Here is a 20,920-nt window from a genome sequence, read left to right as displayed (position 1 = left end):
ATTTTGAATCATAGCTAAATAACAACTGGGCAAACTTGAATAAAGTGAATTCCTACTCCAGTTAAATAGCGGGAGGCATGTCTGTCCAGAGTTGTCAACTATAGAGTACGTAAACAGGACATTTTTTAATTTATAACTGCACTAACTGAACTTACAGTAACTGAATGGACTTAACCAAAAAACAACTGATTTTGATGAATAATGAACTTTAATAACTTCTTTTTTCGCTTCATCCTTATTATTTTTTAACAAAAATATAAATACAGGCATTTTCCTTTAATAAGTTACGATTCGTCCATTAATAGAACCACGTTTAAGATTTTGTAAAGGGTTTTTTAAAAGTAATTTGGGAAATATTAAGATTGAGGCTGGCCACAGGATCATATGAGATGCTTAAGGCTGGCAGCTTTATCAATATCATAGACAATCAACAAACTAAAAATGTCCGTCGAAATAGATTTCCAATATATTTTGTGATTTGAATTTGTGGTTTGCAATGTAATTAATAGAAATAAAAACAATCTGGAAAGTATTTATTTACAGTAAAAGATGATTGTGCAAGAACCTATCCAGGTATGGTGAAAACCAGTAAATTGAAGTTTCATATCTCCCAGTGGGACGTTATAAATTATTTGTTTTCTCGCAGGTTATCGTTTGGGATTGCCTCAACAATTATGAATTCGAAAACGCTATATTTTTGGCAGAAAGATTGTATGCGGAAGGTATATAAATTGTATTAAATATAATGTACCATTGCAAAATATTGATTTTTATTCTGGGTGTGCTTTTTGTTTTCGCTGCTTATTTAATAATTTGATGATTATTTGCAGTTGGCTCAGAAGAAGCTGCGTTTTTGTTGGGAACATGTTATTATAGGTCAGGGCGAATTAATGAAGCACATCATTTACTTCAAAATAAAACCCTTGCATTACCACAAGCAAGGTTTTTATTAGCCAAATGTTCAGCTGACTTGAAATCGTAAGTACTTTTCATTTAAAAAAAATAAATGTTAAAAATTCCCTGTGAAGCTTCTCTTCAAACAATTTAAATTCTATTAAACATATGGGTGAACTTATGATGGCATCTTGATAGTTCATGTACTTTTTGTTTATAAATAATAAATATGCAGATTGTAATGAGACCACCCAAGGCTATAACAGGTAAAATTGGGAACAAAAAGAAAACTAATTTCCTAAAGCATTTACAAATTAGTAATGATAATTTAAAATTTTTAGAACAAAATATGTAAGCTGGTGGCAGATGCTCCATGTGTTACTTTCTGTAGTGTCCACCATTTGTAGACACAGTTAAAACAATTATTAAATTTAATAAAAGACACAAGCTTGACTTGTAGAAGAAGTTTTATGCACACAAACTTTTTGATTTCTATAATTGAAATAAAAAATGTACTTGGATCAGATACACATGTTTAATTTTTATCAATCAAGATCTGCAGATGCCAATATTAATTAGCTATGAAAATCAATAGAAAACAAAATATGAGTACCTACATTCTAAAGTTGAAATCTCAATTGCTTATTGCTATAGTTGTTATTTATAGAAAAGTTAACTGCTTAGCAGCAAAAATAGGCAGGATGGTAGCACACCTGTGAGGGCCTGCAACATGTATTAAATATTTGAATACCTACAGTGAAAGCTCCTTATTCAATTCAAACTGACATTTAGCTCTTGGATCATAAATATGTCTCTTCAAAACAAGACTGATCTCAATAGGTGGGTCAATTTTCATAAAAAAATAACAAGTCCATTTGCAATACCTAAAATTTGCTTCAGGTTTTATATGTTTTGGACAAATTTTTCTTTTACTGAAACAAGAAGAGATGTCTTATATGATTAAAATATTTAAATAGGACACCAGCCCCTACAAAGGCATCTTTTGTCATGGCAGTTTAGTCATAGTTGCATTACATATGTTTTACTTTTATGTTAATGTATGTAAACCCATACAAATATACAGTTATTTATCATTACAGCTACAAAGATGCAGAAATTGCACTGGGCTCCAACCTTGATATAATAGCTTCTGAATTTGGAGAGCAGGCGCCATACGCTTTACAGCTTCTTGCCAAAGTATACATCAGCACAGGAAGAAGGAATGAAGCCGCTGAAGCCCATCGGAAAGCACTATCTCTTAACCCATTTATGTGGAAATCATTTGCACAGCTCTGTAATATGGGTGAGAAAGTTGACCCCCAACAAGTTTTCCAAATAAACAACTCTGAGTTCACATTTGGTGTTACAACATTAGTCAATCTAGTCAGCAATTCAGAAAATATATCATTTGTTAACTGTAATATTCATAATAACAGCAGCATGAATACAAATGTAACACCTAATAATGTTGCCACACGTACACCCATGGCTATGTCGACAAGTATAACTCCTGAGACACAAGCCCCAATGAAGCGAATGCATAGTGTTTTTAGTGGTATGGCACCTATTCCATTTTCACCATCATTTGGAATGCTTACAATGGAAGAATCTCCTGTATTATATACTCCAACATTGACAGATTCAAATGAACAGAAAGCAATTCCTAAAATAGTTAATTCTCTACGTGCACAAATGGGACAACTTAAGGATGCAGTATTTAGCCCAGCTCCAAGATGTACACTTGGTCCTGCCCCACGTAGATCATCAAGACTATTCAGTAATAATAATAGTAGTTATTCAGTAAAGGAAAATAATAAATCACCTAGTAGGAAATTTGCAGCACCAAAGAGTCCTTCAAGAAAAAATAAACAGAGAACTGCTAAAAATATTAAATCTAATACAATAGATTCAAATAAAAGTATAGAAACTGTCACTCCAACCATACCTCCAAAGAATTCAAATGGAGTAGCATTGTTGAGTCTTATGAAAGAAATAGGAGAAGCTTATAAATATCTTGCATTTTTAGACTGTAAAAATGCAATAAAATCCTTTCAAGAGTTACCTCCAAAACAATTGGCTTCACCTTGGGTACAAACCATGATTGCACGTAGCCATTATGAATTGGCTCAATATGAGGCAGCTGCTAAAATATTTTCAGAAATAAGAAAACAGTATCCAAATCGTACTGAAGGGATGGAAATTTACAGTACCTGTCTATGGCATCTTCAGCGTGAAGCACAGTTATCAGCCTTAGCTCAAGAATTAGTAGAATTAAACAGAACTAATCCAATTGCTTGGTTAGTTGCAGGAAACTGTTTTTCTCTTCATAAAGAACGTGAAACTGCATTAAAGTTCTTCAGACGTGCAGTTCAGCTAAATCCAGATGCTGCTTATGCACATGCATTATTAGGGCACGAATACGCTGTAGCAGAAGAAACTGATAAAGCTCTTGCTAGCTTCAGGTTAGCTGTTAGTATTGATCCACGAAATTACGTTGCATGGTTTGGTATAGCTACAGTTTACGCACGACAAGAACGTTGGAAAGCATCAGAAGTTCACATACGCCGTGCTCTCAGTATACATCCACTTTCAGGAGTGTTGAGATGTCAGTTAGGTCTGGCACAGTCTGCTCTCGGAAAAATGGAAAGAGCTTTATCTACATTAGAAAAAGCTGTAGCATTAGATACAGAGAATCCCTTATGTCGTTTCCATAGAGCTTCTGTATTGTTAAGAGCAGGAAGACCGCAAGATGCATTAGCAGATCTACATCACTTAAAGGACATAGCCCCTAGAGAGTCATTAGTTTATTATTTACTGGGAAAAGTTCACAATAAATTAGGTAATGCTCATTTGGCATTAATGCACTTTAGTTGGGCTACAGATTTAGATCCTAAAGGAACTGGGGGTCACATAAAAGAAGGATTTGATCCATCAAAACAGGAAGATCCACCTGAGAGATCAACCTAAATAAGTATGACGAATGTAAAGGATACTATTCCAGATATGTTGGTAGAATGCCAGCATGAGATCACTGACTGATCCATTGTAAATATTGCTCTCACCCATCGGACTTAACTGACACCAAAATAATTCTTCCAAATATAAAATGTAGCTTTACAATGTTCAATGGGTGCGGTGGCATTAGACGCTGTAGTAATAAGAGCGTACATGTGGATATGTTTATATAGATTAAGATGTGGATATTCTTAATATTGAGCTAGTTTATAAACTTCTAGCCAAGTAATTTAACTTTAGAGAGGGTATGAAGTAACTATGGTTTTGTAAGATGTTTGTGAGGCCTTGATCTCATTTGAATGATTTGATAAAAAGAAATAATTTATGTACCTAATTATAATGACACCAAAATGGCAAGTAATAAAGATTCTGATGATAAGCTTTTTAAAGTATCAACAATATAATTATGTTCCAACAACTAAAGCAACTAGTGATCTATTTTAAACAGCTGTTTAGTGTTTCAGTTTGCCTGGCTGGATCCACTGGCAGTATTTAAATATCTATAAATCATGTAGTGTCTAGAAAAGTATTATGTTCATGCAAATTATGAACCATGCATGTTTTTTTAACTTTCGAGACATTTCTCCGCTTTGGATGTTAGTTATAACTATTTCCTGAAAATTATGATCAACAAAATGGATGTATGTACCTGTTCACTATGAGACAGATTAGTTCGTATAATAAAATAAATATCAAATGAAAGTTTTATGTGTATGTATATAAAGAATAAATTGACTAAAATAATAGCACTGTTTGTCGTTTCAAATCACTAATGAACTGCTCTGGAAAAGAGACAATCTCATATGTATGAAGTTTAAATAAAACTGATTATAATAATTATTGTAGAATGTTTTTATTTCGGAACACGACTTATTCAGCCTTAATTTATTATCCTGTAAAATAAAAAAAGTACATATAGATTTTTAAGTGATTTTTTGTAATATAGAATCCAGTGCTTTCCTCAATGAAGGGTCGTTAAGTAATTTGTTCTGTGCAGTGGTCGTCGCGGTGGTAGTGTTTACAGGTGCCGGAGCGACAACGGGTGCCGGAGGCGGTGTCTGTACGTTCTTGTCATTGAGAATGTTCATAATTCTCTGCTGTAGTTCAACTTGTGTTTTGTTTGTTGTAGCAGTCACAGGAGCTGTCGAAGTTTCTCCCAATTCTAGTTTTACTTGATGGTCACGACGTTCCTAAAATGTTTACGATTAATATTAATGTGTTTAGATTTTTCTATATCTACTTAAAAATGAGAAATAATATTCCCCTGATCAAATTCTATTCATTTATATTGAATATAGAGAAAAGGGCCCAAATTTTTAGATCTATTCATAAAAAAACCGATCTTCTACCTGTAAATACTCGATAACTTTGTTGTATTGTAATACGGTAAGTGAACGGCCGTCAGCAAGTTGTCCGAGCAAAGCATATACTGCTTCACGACCGGAAGGACCACCGCGCTGGACCTCTTGGAAATTGCGCGATAACAGCTGTAATGCGTCTTCTATTGGCATATTTCTATGTTCTGTAATATAAATAATAATTTGTCTCTTCTATTTTAAATTACATCAGCGGACCTGATATTTGTACTGTTTTAGATACGATACTTACAATGAGACCAGTTGGCGACATTAAAATAAATATGTAAAATAAGTATGTTCTTTTTTTTTAGATGGCTGGAGGACCTCACAGTCCACCTGATGTTAAGTGATTACTGGAGCCGATATACATCTACAACGTAAATGCGCCAACCACCTTGAGATATAAGTTCTAAGGTCTCAGTATAGTTACAACGGCTGCCCCACTCATCAAACCGAAACACATTACTGCTTCACGGCAGAAATAGCCAGGGTGGTGGTACCTACCCGTGCGAACTCACAAGATGTCCTACCAGCAGTAATAAAATTCTGTAAGAACGACATTATTTTACCTTGAGGTAGTCCGTGTAATATTGTTAAGGTCAAAGATCTGTGTTCCAAATTCATCGGCATAACCAATATAGCGTAGAGACATCCTCTCGAAGCTATGTTACCGAGAACTTTGCCGATCGGCACGTCTTCCATTGGAAACAGCAAATCGACGACTATACCCAATCTTTTGAGTCTATTTTCAATATATTCCGCATATTCTCTGAAGAAAAAAAAATTGTTAAATTTTTACCAAACCTATTAAAAAAATAATAGTTTAAAAAAATAGAAAATAAGTTTTAATAAATGTAAATTGAAAATAGTGTAAAATATATTTTATTGTAAAAAAAGCGTGGGGTGCATATTATTAATTATAAATATTTTTCTGACAGATATGAGTAGAAGAATTATTATTTCAATAATATCTTAAAAAGCACCCCACGCTTTTTTATAATACATTATATAATACACTCAGTATTGCCATCGGTCCTCGATAAATCTACAAAGTTTGAATGAAATCTGGCCGTTTAAAGTGGGTCAAAATCGCGTCTAAAGTAGTCCGTTACAAACATACATACAAGTGAAGCTAATATAAAGCGTGTAAAAATAGGGTATAAAATTACAAATTGAAGCAGGCTTATTCCTATAGTGCTCTTTCCATAAAAAATCACTTTCACATAAGTTCGTGATTTGCATGAATACATTTAGAAATATCTACTATATTATATGTGAAGTGCCTTACACACAATCATATTGCCAAATAAACTACAGATCGGGAGTTTCCATTACGTATCTTAGAAGATATTCATAAATACGAAACCTTAGCATGTTTGAGACAAGCGTTTGAAAATAATGCTTAATTAATAGAGGTATACTTTTAGGAATTCATGTGGATCAAATTGTTAATGTGCTGTAGAAAAATCTTTCTTCAACTCAACTATACTTTTGCAGACTTAGCATCAAATAGATCAGAATCTATTAATATCATATAAAACAAGTAATAGGTACTTTGTTACTCTGGCATTCCACTATGTCGCAAATTTGGCAATCGTGACTTCTAATACTGCGCATTACTTATTCAATTTCAAGTTAGCACCAACGCGGCAGTCTTCGCTGCTGATAATCTTGATATTGAGTTTTTTTTCTTATTTTGAAACGGGCAATATTTCAAAAGTATTTTAATACTTATTTTGGAGAAACGTGAAATTATGTAAGTACTGTTTGTGCATCCATGTACAATTAAATTAATTTAAAAATATAATATAAATTATTACATTACCTAAAAATGACTAAAAATAAATTATATTGTTATTGTCTATGAAATATATTTTTTGTAAGTGCTAGTTTAGACATTCAAATCAGGTTACAAGGTATCTCAGGTCATTAATGGTCTAGATTATATTGTCAAATGAGTTACGGCTGCAGGCCATAGACATCAAAAGATGTATATGGACCCCCCAATTAGATACCTTGAGATCTGAGATCGAAGTCTAGACTACATTATAAAATGGTTGTTTCACGAATCAAACCCAAATACACGACTGCTAGCATGCAGAAATTGACAATAGAATAGACAATGGAAAATTCCAAATACCTTTTCTCATTTAAAATACACTTTACATTTGTAAAAAGTACGTTAATTTAAATTTTATCTAGTTTCGCTCTATAGCTGAATGTTTAGGTATTATGACGCTTTACGTATTATGAAGCTTTAAAGAAGCCATTAATAAATGTACACTGTATCAAATCAGTTGTGTATTTTATAAGTACTAAGGGCAAAGACAAGACAAAAATATACTTTATTTCGATGGGTGAAAGGCCATTTGCTTTAAGCGACACTTTAGCACATGGGTGGGCAAATATTGTGACAGTCGGGTCACGTTGCAGATGAAAATTTGACCTCAGGCCAAACAGTTTTTTTCTAATATTATTAAAAAACAAAATTTGTGTTTTAATAATATATACAATGCTTCACGGGCCAGACAAAATTCTACGCCGCCATTTGCCCAGGCCTGCTTTAGCAGCTTTACAGGAGCCACTTGAAGTTTAAATTTTGGAAAAATACCAGGACTAAAAACTTTTTCTTCAACTATTTGAGCGTGGTAAACATAATTGAAGTTGAATTAAAAACATCGACTTGTTTATAGTTACTAATACCGAATAAAACGGACCTTTAATTGCAAAGATAAATGTCGCATAAACTAAATAGCCTCTCACCTCTCGATTTGATACTGATTATTGATAATGATATAGACTTGAATTCTACTATAGAACCATTCAATAGTATTTGTTTTTTTACAATAACTAGCACTTACGTGAGACTCTTCGCAACAACAATGATTTCACAATCATTCCTTTCTGGTACCGGCAGAGTTCGTGGATACTCAGGGGGCTTTGGAAATCGGTTATAACCACTCCGATCAACCCATTCACCTATGGAAAATAAATAATGAAATACCCAAAAATAACCAAAAATAATGAAATAAATTGTTGTTAGTCTGATCCATCCTAAGCTATCTTTCACAAATTGAGTCGTCGTGGCCTAAAGGATAAGACGTCCGGTCTATTCGTGTTGAGCGATGCACCGGTGTTCGAATCCCAGACGGGTACCAATTTTTCTAATGAAATACGTATTCAACAAATGTTCACGATTGACTTCCGCGGTGAAGGAATAACATCGTGTAATAAAAATCAAACCTGCAAAATTATAATTTGCGTAATTACCGGTGGTAGGACCTCTTGTGAGTCCGCGCGGTTGATTTATATTGAGCTAACATTGAAATTATGCACAATAAATGATTTAAAAAAACAGGAAATTAATATGGTAATGTCAAATGACAATAGCATGATATCTATACTAATATTATAAAGAGGAAAGATTTGTTTGTTTGTTTGTTTCGAATAGGCTCCGAAACTACTGGACCGATTTGAAAAATTCTTTTTCCATTAGAAGCCGACATTGTCCCTGATGAACATAGGCAACTTTTTTTTTTTTTTTTTTTTTTTTTCGTTTCATGTGTGTTTTAATGTTTCCGAAGCGAAGCGAGGGCGGGTCGCTAGTTAAACATAAAAAGCAAGGTGGTTGGACTAGCTCTCAGCCCACCTGGTGTTAAGTGGTTACTGGAGCCCATAGATATCTACAACGTAAATACGCCACCCACCTTGAGATATAAGTTCTAAGGTCTCAGTATAGTTACAACGGCTGCCCCACCCTTCAAACCGAAAGGCATTACTACTTCACGGCAGAAATAGGCAGGATGGTGGTACCCACCCACGCGGGCTCACAAAAGGTCCTACCACCAGTAATTACGTAAATTATAATTTTGCGGGTTTGATTTTTATTCCACGATGTTATTCCTTCACCGTGGAAGTCAATCGTGAACATTTGTTGAGTACGTATTTCATTAGAAAAATTGGTACCCGCCTGAGATTCGAACACCGGACGTCTTATCCTTTAGGCCACGACGACTTCAAAATAAGCATATTTACAAAATAAGAATTTTGTTTCATTTTATTTTGATACTGGTAAAATGTTTAGATCAAAGAACCATATTGACAACTCATTGCATGCATATTTGTAAAATAAATAAATGATGAATAAATATCAAATTCTGCTTAAAGCGACATTACTTTCTTGACTTTTTACAATAATACAAAATGGAAGTTTATAACCTGATGGATTGATGGGTGGTCTATCACAGAAACTTGGACCTCTTGATCGTGCCCCACGGGTCCCTTTACCTCGTGGCCCTAAGCCACGGCCACGGCCTCTACCTCTCTCATCATGAATTTCTGGCCTGTTGTTGGCCTCTTCAAATTCCTCTTGAAAACCTAAAATTTTTTTTTTTTATTTATGTTTATGAATATTATATACATATTATATTACATTTGATAATATTTTACGAAGAATTATGTTTCTAAGTTACATATCGACGCTTGAAAGGCAAACGTGACTAAGCGACAATAACTGTTTTGTACTTAAATGATAGGCAATAACCATATTCGATACGCAAAAATTCTAGGTCTATTAAAATCATTTCAATCCTACAGCTAGATTCGTTCAAATATAATTTTTTCAGGTATTTCAACGTTAAATTAGTCTACTGCAAAGTTCACGCATTGTCGCTTAGTCGCGTTTGCCTTTCAAGTGTCGATATGAAATATGAAGATTAGAAACATACAAACTATAAAAAACAATTTGGAAATTAAATTATTTTTTTCTACCTAAGCTTATAGCCTTGAGAGACTATATCAGCGTAACCTTAACTAGTAGGTGAGCTCACGGGGCTCAAACCTGACGACGTTGCTAACACGACCCTAGCAAGAGCCGTGCTTCGCAGAATCTACCACCGGATCGGAAATGCACCCACTGAGAAGATCCAGCGAGAAACTCAGTGGGCTGTGTCTGAGGGTGACTGGAAATTTCAAATGACCTTGTCAATGAATAAAACTATCTTATTATTCTCACCATGATCATTATTATTTCCATAGTTGTCATAAGCTTCCTCACTTTCATCTTCCATTTGAGTGTCTTTTAGTGCAACAGCAGGTGGCACTTCCGGATATATCGTTACGGTTTCAACATCTCGTCTATATAGTAAATGTAAAGATTTTAAATATTTTGGAGCAATAAAGATTTTCAATTCATAATTTCTAATTATATGTTAACAGTATTAGAATAGTAAAATTTTATTAGCCTATGATTAACATAATAATTTGTACACAAAGTGACTGCCTAGTCTAGCCCTGCTTGTATTAGCTCTCTTATTTCATTAACTCTATCATATCATGTTGTAGTGACCCTTTGCAACTTTACTAAAGATCTTTTTCTACTTCAGTAAAAGTAAAATTGAATGGTATAAAAGGAGAGGTATATCACAAAAATATAGATAATGGTGAACTATAGCTACGCCTACATCTCACATGTATATCAAAGAAATTTTCAAGATATTTTGCCTGCTGGGTGGGGCCATCCCATTATGGATAGAAAAGATTAATGTGATGAATTTTTTTCATGCTGAGTTATTACTTGGCTTTCAATATTAAAATATAAGAATAGGAACCTAAACTGCATATTGGCTGTAGATTGAATTTACAGAAAATGAGTTAAACCTTTTATCAGTTGCGGCTCTGACAGGGATATTTTTTCCTTTGAATACGCTACCATTAGCTTTTTTTATTGCTTCCTGTGCACTTGATTCTTCGGCGAATTGCACAAATCCAAAATTTCTATTAACTATAATCCCATCTATTTTCCCGTATTGTATGAAGTAATCATAGAGTTCTTCAACAGTGGTATTATCACTTAAGGCTCCGACGTAAATTCGAAGATGAGCCGTTGATTTCTGTTTCATATCAATCCTATCCAACGTAAGGTTGTCTGAAAATATTTGGCACGAAAATAATAAAAAAAATAATCATTTAATTTAACAAAACATTGAATTAACTTTTACCAGCCATTGTTATTTATTTATTACAACTGTATTTTTGTGAAATTGTAAGCAAATTCTGACTTCTTTGCAGTTACAAAAATATTATTTAACGTAAATATAAAATGTACATATGTACATGTATGTTTGTATCTAGCAGTGTGACGTGTGACCAGATTTCATTTGACGAATCTACTGTTTGTGGAGGTTAAAATCTACTGAATTCTACCAAAAGAGAACGAGAAATACTAAAAATCTATTTTACTTTTTTTTGCTGTCGTGTTATAACGTAAAAACATGAATGTTTCCTTGATTAAACAATAAAATAATAAAAATAACAAAGAAACCACCATTAATTCAAGAGACCAATGTTCTTTTTTTTTAAATTAAATTCTAAATAAAAATATAATAAAAAAAAAAAAATACTATAATGAAACTCAAACTTAAAATTCTTCGTGTTTATGTTGGGTAACTTTTTCATAAAGTTGTTTTGAATCCATTAACTTGACTTACTACATTGGAACATACTTCTGTCAGGATCAAATGTGCGACATCCTCCTTCAAACTGTCGTAGCTCCTATTTTTCCATGCATTATTGCAGCAACATTCTTATTATTAAATCGATTTCAATCTTGATTTTTATTCCTATTATTATTAGAAATTATTCTTTCTACTTTAGCGTATGACAAAGGTAGTATCGTCATTTGCTTCACAAATTGGGACAAATTGCCATACCTTGGCTTGCTATTCGCATCACAGATTTAGCAGACTTCACTCCAAAATTTATTCACCATAAAAGTTTCAGACGTCGAACTAGAAGTTGACAATGAATTTCAATTCCCTATATTCTTTGTCAACAATTTGCATGTTTTCTGTTGCAACTACAAGGATATCGTGATGAATGGGAGATCACGATATCCTTGTTTATATTTATGTTTAATTTTAAGCTCGATTATAAAAAATCTCAATGAAGGAATTTCCAAGATGCTCACGGCACGAAGGGTAACGAAAAGAATGAAAATTAAATAGTTAAGGGATAATACCACGAATTTATCCAAAATGCCAAAAAAGTACTAGAATAACTGAAAAGCGTGAATTCTACTAAAATATACCAAATAATTTTTACATACTAAATTCTGTTGCCAGTACCTCAAAATCTACCAAAAAAGTAGAAATCTACTAAATCTGGTCACGCGGGTATGTATTTACAGTGAAAGTGCACAAATATGGGAAAATAAAACAAAGCCGCTGGACGTAGCTTTTTTTTATTGCTGAGATGATTGGATGAGCTCACAGCCCACCTGGTGTTAAGTGGTTACTGGAGCCCATAGACATCTTTAATGTAAATGCGCAACCCACCTTGAAAACTAACTTCTTAGGATACTCCAAAAAGAGGTTTCCTCCTTAGTGGTAAGTGAGCCCATGGGGCTCAAACCTGACGACGTTGCTAACACGAACCCTAGCAAGAGCCATGCTTCGCAGAATCTACCACCGGATCGGAAACGCGACCCACTGAGCCGGCGAGAAACTCAGTGGGCTGTGTCTGAGGGTTAATTTACTCGTCGGGCTCGTCGTTGCAAGCGACGGGTTCGACGAGAACAATGACCGGGGTGTGGCCGGGTCTGCCAATATATATATAAAAGGTTAGGTAGCATGGTACGACAACTTTGGCTTTCCAGTTGGAAAAATAAAACTATTACTGTCTACTACTTTAAGTGACATATACACAAGGCATGACCAATGTCAGAAAAATTTGCGGAAATTTCAATTTTTAAGGTTATCTACATTAAAGTTGGGGATAGGCACTGTAAATGTTTGAAAGTTATGTAATACGATAGAAAGACACGTTTGGCACTCGCCAAACCGACTTATGTTAGGTAGGTAATTGATTTTTCAATTTATTTTGATTTGATCAAAAAGGAATACAAAATATGAATGACAGTAAACTATCGTTTACCAAATATATTCCGTACTTGTAAACACAGTTAGCAACTATTACCACCGAAAAACCGTCTTACCATAGAATAATAAAATCAGGAAGTGCGCACACATCTTGATCAAGTAAATTTTTAAAAGGCATCGGAATTCAGTTGTTTATTGACCATTATTTTTTTAAATGATAAATGTTCCTAAGTAGAATACAATAATTAGAATTAGTTACCAAAAGCGTTATTTATTTAACGATTAAACATGTTTGATTGTTCTAGATTTATGATGCTTTGGTTATGAAGTTGGTCAGGCAATTATTGTCAAAAGCATATAAAACCTACAAAACAACTGTAAATGTTGCATTCCAAAGAAAATATCTACTTTATACGAATGTTTTTCTATCAGTAGGGATATCCTCACTTGGTGATACTATACAACAAAGCTATGAATTAAGTATAAAAGATATTAACACATTTGATTACGAGCGGACTGCACATATGGCATTTTCTGGTTTCACGGCTGGAATAATATGTCACAATTGGTATAATTTTTTGGATAAGATAATTGTTGGCAAAACAATCGATATGGTATTAAAAAAGTTAATTCTGGACCAGTGTATCTGTTCTCCCATTATTATTCTTTCTTTTTTTGCCACTGTTGCTATTTTTGAAGAGAAGCCTTTAGAGAGCTTTGATGAAGAAGTGAGAGATAAATTTTGGACATTGTACAAGGCTGAATGGGTAGTGTGGCCACCTGCGCAAATAATTAATTTTTATTTTTTACCAACAAAATACAGGGTGCTTTATGACAATACCATATCTCTTGGTTATGATATTTACACATCTCAAGTAAAACATAGAAAACAGAAGAAGGAATAAACACAAAGAAAATGAAAAATAAAATAAACCCATGAATATTTTTGTTTGCTTTGTAATTAATTTTTTTAACAGTACTTTTTGTATTTTGGCAAAAATACCAAAATTAATAATTGAAAAAATAATGGAATAATGTTTACGTTGTTGCTATTTAACACAATGACATGGTAAATGTTTGTTTTATAAACACAAAATATTTAGTTTGTATTTTTTTGACATTGTTTAAATGTAATTCATATACATTGAATTATTGCACATACATCAACCGTTTTATGTGAGTTCCTGGCACTAGAAGTGTTTCATGAAATTATGATTTAATTGTCCATTGATCATTTGTTTTTCCATACTTTTGAACAACACCATATACATATATTAACCCAATTTTAGTAAATACACTAAAAAAACATAAAATCACGATATATGTAGTACACTTTTTTTTATTTAGATTTATTTATGGTTTTATTTCACTACTATAAAAATCTTACTCATCTACTCTGCTTTTGTTTTATTAGCTAATAAACTAATAGATACTGAAATGCTTGTGATCCTGTAATAGAAAGAGAAGTTGTGGCGAAAAGGAAAAAGCATCCGGTGTAAGGCATACGCATTAAGCGCGGCGACATTTAAAAAAAATGCATACCTAACACATGTTCCAACCAACTGTCACGATAAACTAATAACATCGTGTAATTAAGTCCGAAAAAAGAATAAATTTTAGTAATTACTGGTGATAAGGAGTAGTATATATAAGCCCGTATTGTTAGGTACCGGCATTACCTTTTTTGCCGCGAAGCACTCTTCCGTTCCGTTTTGAAGGGTGGGTCAGCCTTTTTTAATAGAATTAAAACTTCGATGTCATATCTCGATTAATAGACTTTGATAAGCACCAGGTTGATCTAGACTTCGATTATTTTATCGCTTGTGCTATTAAAAAACCAGAGCACCACATACGGACTTTCTGATGCTGAGGCTACCTATACTTTGGATATTACCGCTACAGCGACGAAGCGTGGTCTTACATAGTCAATTGAGGGTTTGAACCTATCTAGCTTGAAAGGCTTACGGGAGCTTACTGAAAACACTGAAAAAAACCTGTTAGGTACCACAATGTAATGTCATTTTTTCGATTGTTGCGACAAACGACAGCACACAAAAGGAATACCTGAGCTAAATATTTATTAGGTTTAGGTGCATAAAGGTGCGTTTTTATGTAGACATCGTATTAATAACAAAACCTCTTTTACAGAAAATGCAAGCGATCGGCATCACGTGGAGGAAACTAGCAACAAACATACGTAGTTCAAGTTCGGTAACACGCTTAAAAAAAGCCGTTAAAGTAACTTTCAGTGACAAATATTTGTTTTACACAAATGTGACCATATCTGTAACGTTGTCGTCAGTGGGTGATTTACTTGAACAATGTTATGAGATATCCGTCGGTGAACAGGAAAAGTATGACTTCAAAAGGACTATGCATATGGGGTTCTCTGGAGTTGCTGTGGGTGTTCTGTGCCATCATTGGTACAAAGTTTTAGATAAATTTATTATAGGAAAAACGTACGATATGGTTGCGAAAAAATTGCTATTAGACCAATTAATATTCTCTCCAATTATGATTATAACATTTTTCGGAAGTGTCGCATTGTTCGAAGAGAATCCACTACAGAATTTTAAGGAGGAAGTGAGAAGTAAATTTTTAACGCTATATCGTGCTGAGTGGATGGTCTGGCCGCCAGCGCAGATTATAAATTTCTACTTTCTGCCAACGCGGTATCGAGTTTTATACGACAACACGATCTCATTAGGTTACGATATTTATACATCACAAGTGAAACATAGTAAAGGCTTGAAAAGCTCATCTAAAGATAAAATTATAGGGACCAAATGAAATTGTTTACCAAAGCTAAGAAAACTAGTAGTCACCGCTATGTCTGTTTTATGTACAACAATGTATTTTAATGGATATGATTTGTTGAAATAAAGAGCTTTGCTGTGATATTAAATGAAATTTAATAAAAATAGTTTACAATGTTTGAAATGTACAAATGTTAATTTATTTTTGTTAATCTTTGAAATAAAGTCAATTATATACGTGCGTATGAAAGTAGTGTTTTATGCCAAGCCCTAATCCTTTTACGAGTTAATGCATTCTTCAACAACAAACTACCGATTTGATTATGTTTGGTTGACAATTTTTGTTCATGCAGGTGTTAGAAAGGTTTCGTCAGAAGAACTGTTATTCATATTTGTTTTCAAATTGTTTATTACGCTCATTATTATCGAGTCTTCCGCAATGCGATCGGGTGTAGATTCTGATCGTCTGTTCCCCAATTTCGCAATAGAGGGCATGTTATTGATCCTCGAAGCATCACGTTGCGAAATAAACGATCTTCGGTTGATATCCTTGATCCCGAGAATCGACGTAAGCAGTTTATCCAATGCGGCTATGTCTTCACTGTTAGCTTTTGTTACTGGCGTAGAGGCATCTGAATAAATACTAGATCGTTTTGAAGTTTGGTGTCCAATAGTTCTGCCGATCTGTTCGATAGAATAAAATTATTTCTGGCCTGATTCCAAACCGAAAATTAGTTTTTTAATTATCGTCTAAACTGTATAAGTAATAATGATTAGAATTTGGATTTGAGTTGTGCAAGGTAACCTATGAATAGATACACAATTTAAATAAATTTATATGAAAAAAAAAAAAACATTTGTATTATCTAAGGTTGTCAAGTGATTTTATCGGCTCGTATAATGCTGAAGTGACCATGAGTTCTTATCTAGCAGTGTCGTGCAGACAGTTTTCAATAGTAATCACCTCGTCGGCGTTGTGACTTTGATAACTCATTCTTTTCACTTTCCTGTACGTTTCGTCATTCAGAGCCTCTTCGACGGCTGCTTCTAATTTTTCCTTCATGCTTTCGTCTGTTTCTTTAAGGTCGTCTAAAACTAATCTGTAAAATTAAGGGCTTTTAAAAGAGGAAATGAGGAATGGAGACTATAGTATTTTTTGTTTTCTTCGAATGAATTTGACTGGTCACCGTCGTTTATATTCATCAGTAACGTCGCGCGGCAAACCTGTGATTAAAAACAAAGATATTTATTACAACGATTACAAAAACTCATAATTACTCGGTTCTTTCGTCATCTTCGTCTCGCAAATTAGATTTGTTAGCTTCTCTAGCAACTTTGATATCTTGCTCCCAAAATCTTCTTAAATCCGGGCTGGAAGTATAGGGCGCTGCTACTTCTTTTATCTTCAGAAATATTATGGCGGTTATAAAAATACAAATAACGTTTACAATGGTTAGACAACAACTAACAATACCTGTGAAGGAAATTCTAAATTAAAAACTTTAAAGACTAACGTTTAAAACCGTTATTGAGATTAGAATGTTACCATTAACGGCGAATTCTATTGGAATATAATCGTGATACAAAGGTTGATATGACGAGTTTCCAAAGTAAGATTCTCCTTTTATATGAGGCATTTTTATCCCTGGATATAACAGCCAAATACATGCCAACCCCCAAAATAAACCCTGTGAAATTTGAAACGGAATTATGCTCACTGCTTAATATGTCATAATCAAAAAGCGAACAAAATCCAGAGTTTATCTTACACAATTCACCACTGGTGGCAATAAAGATGCTGAAATAGCTATACCGATTAATGGACCCGCGCTGCCTTGTAGTAGAGCTAATGCTACACCAGTTCCAGAAGTTAGTGCCCATAAAATGCCCATCCAAAGTGATCGTACGTTGCCTCTAGAGAACGGAATAAACACCTTAAAAATGCACCCTCTTTGTCGAATAGCTGCAATAAAGAGAACACCGTTTTCATACGGGTTTTAACTTTACCGTGATTTCATTTCTTCTGTTGGCCAATCACCAAATCCCCAAGGCATTTCAGTCGTTCCCAATATTAATCCAAATATGAAACCAAAAATCAGAGAGAAGATCATGCCCACAATTAAACTTTCAAAACCGCTCCTTATTAGACTCCTATCGGCTATTATTGTGCCGAAAGTTATAGACATCACAGGACCCATTAAAGGAGATACCAGCATGGCCGCTACTATATTAGACGCGTTATTTTCGACAAGACCCAAAGCTGCCAGAGAGCTGAAAAATATAACGTTTACCTACAGACGTAATGAGGTAGTTTATGTCTTATTTATTATAAGCAAGCTTTAGTGTAGGCTAAAAAATTTAAATAATCATAGGAATCGGTTAATAAAATATAACGGTGATGCCTAGTTTCTTTTATGTGTGATGGTACAAACAATATAATATGAAACAGTGATGTTTTTCTTAGGCAATCTAAGTATACTAGAGGTCCCGCAGTAGTCGAAATTCGACTATAATTAATTGGAATTGTAAGTTTGTACACTATTATGATTGTATTTTATACTTCTATAATCACAAATATCGCAAAGACTACAACTATAAAAAATATTAACAAAGACAAACAATATTCAATCTCAATTTGACAACAGACGTCAAGAACAAAAGCTTGACAATAAATAGTATGCATGCGTGTGTGCGTCAAATACATGGTATGCAGTGTGTGTAATGTTTTCTTTATTGATTTAATGTATATTTTATGCAATATTTAAAAAAAATATTAGCTTTGTGCACTTCTTCTCTATATTCTCTATAAGTGTGGAAAATTTCATACTCCTCCGTCCGCACAATTTTCGTAAAAAGGGATACAAAGTTTTTGCTTCACGTATTAATATATAGATAAAAATGAATTGCTGTTCGTTAGTCTCGCTAAAACTCGAGAAAGGCTGGACCAATTTGGCTAATTTTGGTCTTGAATTATTTGTGAAAGTCCAGAGAAGGTTTAAAAGGTAGATAAATATGAAAATTCTCGGAATTAAATCAAAAAGAACAAGTTTGTTTTTCCTTTCATGTGTCCCCAATCGCACGAATTTCTTTTGTTTTCTTTCATTTATCGATTGAGGCACTACGAAGTTTGCCAGGTCAGCTAGTAAATTAATATATATTCCTTACTCAGCTGTTATGATAAGAGTAAGATAATCAAATGATAACTCTCCACCTCCGCGAACTCCGTCTACTACTTGTTTCACTGTCAATTTTGACCTTATTGATTCAACGAAACATCTCCATCTTTTCGCGTCTTCTGTTTGGCGCCTGAACGAACGTTTTTACAGATTTATTTGATGTAGTAATTAGAAAAAAATACACGGATTAGTAAAAAAAAAACTTACAATATTGTTTCATCGTCATTTAGTTCGTCGTCGATTGCCGAGTGAACGACACTACACGGTAAAACGCTGCAAATCATTAATCTTTTAAGCATAATCAATTAAGCTTAAATTATCTTCTATACTGCGTTGTTTCTTATGAAATAACTTTCAAATGAAAATCAAAAGTTGTCAATAAAAATGCGCTATTGCTAACGGTAGGTCATCTTGTAAGACGACTTCCCCTAGTGGTAGGTACCATCCTACTAAGACTTATTCAAGTTGTTATGCAATTTCTTTTCAATGTTTTTTTGTTTTTAATAACAGGTTAAAATAACTTAGAATCCGACGTTTTTGAAGGTTGGAAGTTGATGTGCTCGGTTTGTCTGAAGTCATCAAAAGCAGTCACTGCTCAGAAGCTAAGAGGGAAAAATGTAACTTAAGCCGGCAGCTAAGCTAATCACAGTAAATACGTTTATATAATATACATTTCGTGAAGTGGTACATAACATAAGATAAAGGCCAATCGATGGGCGGTAGCCTACTCTGTGTTGCGTGACGTATGGTCCAGACACGATGCGGCAGTCCAAACCGCCTTCGAAGAGTTTATTGATTCTCGCCCCCATGTTTTTTTTAGTAAAGGGAACAATGAACTATCTATTAGATGACAAAAGTGCAAAGATAACAACGATGCATACTTTGATTAATTAAATATATTTTACAAAAAAAAATTACTTTATATTCCTCCCGTACAAAACCACAGCTGTAGTAGAAGTGTTAGAATAGTTTAGAAGTAAAAATTTTTTTCAATAAATTCAAACGTTTTATATTTAATAAATTAATAAAAATCGACGTACCTCACTATAGATTTACATTTGACACCGATTCCAAGTTGCGTTAAACAATGAAGTAACGTTTCGCATTGGTCCCCGGTTTTAACAGGGAATATGACCTCGTGATAATTGCCCACTTTATCACTCACCCACACTACGTGTTCTATGCGAAGTTTTTTCAAAAGTTCTTGTAAAATCTGTGATATGAGAATCTCTTAGAGAAATTTTCAGTTACAGGATAATGTATCTACTGTAAGTTATCGATAAAAATATATATTTAACAACCCATTTTGTCTATAAAAAGGTATTTAAAAGTGTTCGTAATTTCGATGGCTTACTTACGTTCTCCATTGTAAAATAATCTTCTTCTTTAATACTCTCCAGCTGCATGAATGCTTGATCGCAATATTGTTCTTGTGTCAAATGTACAGGAATGTTTAAGGATCTCTTGCCCCTCAATTCCAAAGCAACGCGAAAGGGTTTTGGTGCGACATCGTTAATGTTTATTAAATCCTTAGGTTTTCCGAATTTTAAAATATATTCATAATTACTTGAGGGTATACAAACAACGAATATAACCCCTGACGGCATGGCCGTATACTTGACACTGTCTCAGTCTATAATGAAATAACTTCTCATTATTTACAACACCACAACTTTGTTAACACAATATTCAAGATCATTAAGACTTAATTAACGTACTTGGCGTGTTCTAGTCTACTTATGATGGACTCGTTAATTAAAAAGTTCTACTGGAACGCGTTGAGATAACTGAAGATGATAATACACAAGTGGAAAGGTTGATACATAACGTGTTATGAGCTTAGT

General features: G+C 33.8%; 5 protein-coding genes across 6 annotated transcripts; 3 read left to right on the top strand and 2 right to left on the bottom strand.

The window, feature by feature from the left end:
• Positions 1 to 379: 379 nt before the first annotated feature.
• Cdc27 (cell division cycle protein 27) lies at positions 380 to 4,749 on the top strand. The gene is made up of 4 exons (XM_028180683.2): positions 380 to 573; positions 647 to 722; positions 831 to 978; positions 1,995 to 4,749. Exons 1-4 carry the CDS (start codon positions 550 to 552, stop codon positions 3,859 to 3,861), a joined length of 2,115 nt encoding a protein of 704 aa, XP_028036484.2. The 5' UTR covers positions 380 to 549; the 3' UTR covers positions 3,862 to 4,749.
• On the bottom strand, positions 4,747 to 11,434 carry Neos (nuclear receptor coactivator protein neosin). The gene is made up of 8 exons (XM_028180686.2): positions 11,267 to 11,434; positions 10,926 to 11,193; positions 10,282 to 10,403; positions 9,486 to 9,644; positions 8,129 to 8,246; positions 5,837 to 6,036; positions 5,259 to 5,431; positions 4,747 to 5,099 (listed from the first exon to the last, which is right to left on the bottom strand). The coding sequence occupies exons 1-8, from the start codon at positions 11,271 to 11,273 to the stop codon at positions 4,833 to 4,835; spliced, it is 1,314 nt and encodes a 437-aa protein (XP_028036487.2). The 5' UTR covers positions 11,274 to 11,434; the 3' UTR covers positions 4,747 to 4,832.
• LOC149502006 (mpv17-like protein 2) lies at positions 6,890 to 16,150 on the top strand. Of its 2 annotated transcripts, none has more exons than XM_028180687.2 (2): positions 6,890 to 7,023; positions 15,293 to 16,150. In XM_028180687.2, the coding sequence occupies exon 2, from the start codon at positions 15,296 to 15,298 to the stop codon at positions 15,932 to 15,934; it is 639 nt and encodes a 212-aa protein (XP_028036488.2). In that variant the 5' UTR covers positions 6,890 to 7,023; positions 15,293 to 15,295; the 3' UTR covers positions 15,935 to 16,150. The 2 variants fall into 2 exon arrangements, with proteins under 2 accessions (XP_028036488.2, XP_028036489.2); XM_028180688.2 differs by lacking the exon at positions 6,890 to 7,023 and adding an exon at positions 12,981 to 13,119.
• Positions 12,984 to 14,061, top strand: LOC114247674 (mpv17-like protein 2). Its single transcript, XM_028180689.2, has 2 exons — positions 12,984 to 13,119; positions 13,450 to 14,061. Exon 2 carries the CDS (start codon positions 13,468 to 13,470, stop codon positions 14,047 to 14,049), a length of 582 nt encoding a protein of 193 aa, XP_028036490.2. The 5' UTR covers positions 12,984 to 13,119; positions 13,450 to 13,467; the 3' UTR covers positions 14,050 to 14,061.
• On the bottom strand, positions 16,038 to 20,698 carry LOC114247672 (uncharacterized). Its single transcript, XM_028180684.2, has 10 exons — positions 20,435 to 20,698; positions 20,117 to 20,289; positions 19,284 to 19,349; positions 19,066 to 19,206; positions 17,908 to 18,171; positions 17,670 to 17,814; positions 17,447 to 17,588; positions 17,179 to 17,374; positions 16,865 to 17,000; positions 16,038 to 16,584 (listed from the first exon to the last, which is right to left on the bottom strand). The coding sequence occupies exons 1-10, from the start codon at positions 20,681 to 20,683 to the stop codon at positions 16,246 to 16,248; spliced, it is 1,851 nt and encodes a 616-aa protein (XP_028036485.2). The 5' UTR covers positions 20,684 to 20,698; the 3' UTR covers positions 16,038 to 16,245.
• Between the last annotated feature and the right edge of the window lie 222 nt (positions 20,699 to 20,920).

Source organism: Bombyx mandarina, chromosome 11, assembly GCF_030267445.1.
Source record: "Bombyx mandarina strain Sakado chromosome 11, ASM3026744v2".
Classification (NCBI taxonomy): Eukaryota; Metazoa; Arthropoda; class Insecta; order Lepidoptera; family Bombycidae; genus Bombyx; species Bombyx mandarina.
The sequence above is the reverse complement of the archived record's forward strand: the minus strand, read 5'-3'. Positions and strand labels throughout refer to the sequence as shown.

Coding starts and splice junctions, on each gene's coding strand:
- Cdc27 (XM_028180683.2), top strand. CDS start 550: ATGATTGTGCAAGAACCTATCCAG. Junction 574..646: donor TTGTGCAAGAACCTATCCAG/GTATGGTGAAAA, acceptor GTTTTCTCGCAG/GTTATCGTTTGGGATTGCCT. Junction 723..830: donor AGAAAGATTGTATGCGGAAG/GTATATAAATTG, acceptor GATTATTTGCAG/TTGGCTCAGAAGAAGCTGCG.
- LOC114247672 (XM_028180684.2), bottom strand. CDS start 20,683: ATGCCGTCAGGGGTTATATTCGTTGTTTGTATACCCTCAAGTAATTAT. Junction 18,172..19,065: donor ACTCTTATCATAACAGCTGA/GTAAGGAATATA, acceptor TATATTTTTCAG/CTCTCTGGCAGCTTTGGGTC. Junction 17,815..17,907: donor ACAGAAGAAATGAAATCACG/GTAAAGTTAAAA, acceptor TCCGTTCTCTAG/AGGCAACGTACGATCACTTT.
- LOC149502006 (XM_028180687.2), top strand. CDS start 15,296: ATGCAAGCGATCGGCATCACGTGGAGGAAACTAGCAACAAACATACGT.
- LOC114247674 (XM_028180689.2), top strand. CDS start 13,468: ATGAAGTTGGTCAGGCAATTATTGTCAAAAGCATATAAAACCTACAAA.
- Neos (XM_028180686.2), bottom strand. Junction 9,645..10,281: donor TGGAAATAATAATGATCATG/GTGAGAATAATA, acceptor AAAAAATTTTAG/GTTTTCAAGAGGAATTTGAA. Junction 5,100..5,258: donor AAGTTATCGAGTATTTACAG/GTAGAAGATCGG, acceptor TAAACATTTTAG/GAACGTCGTGACCATCAAGT.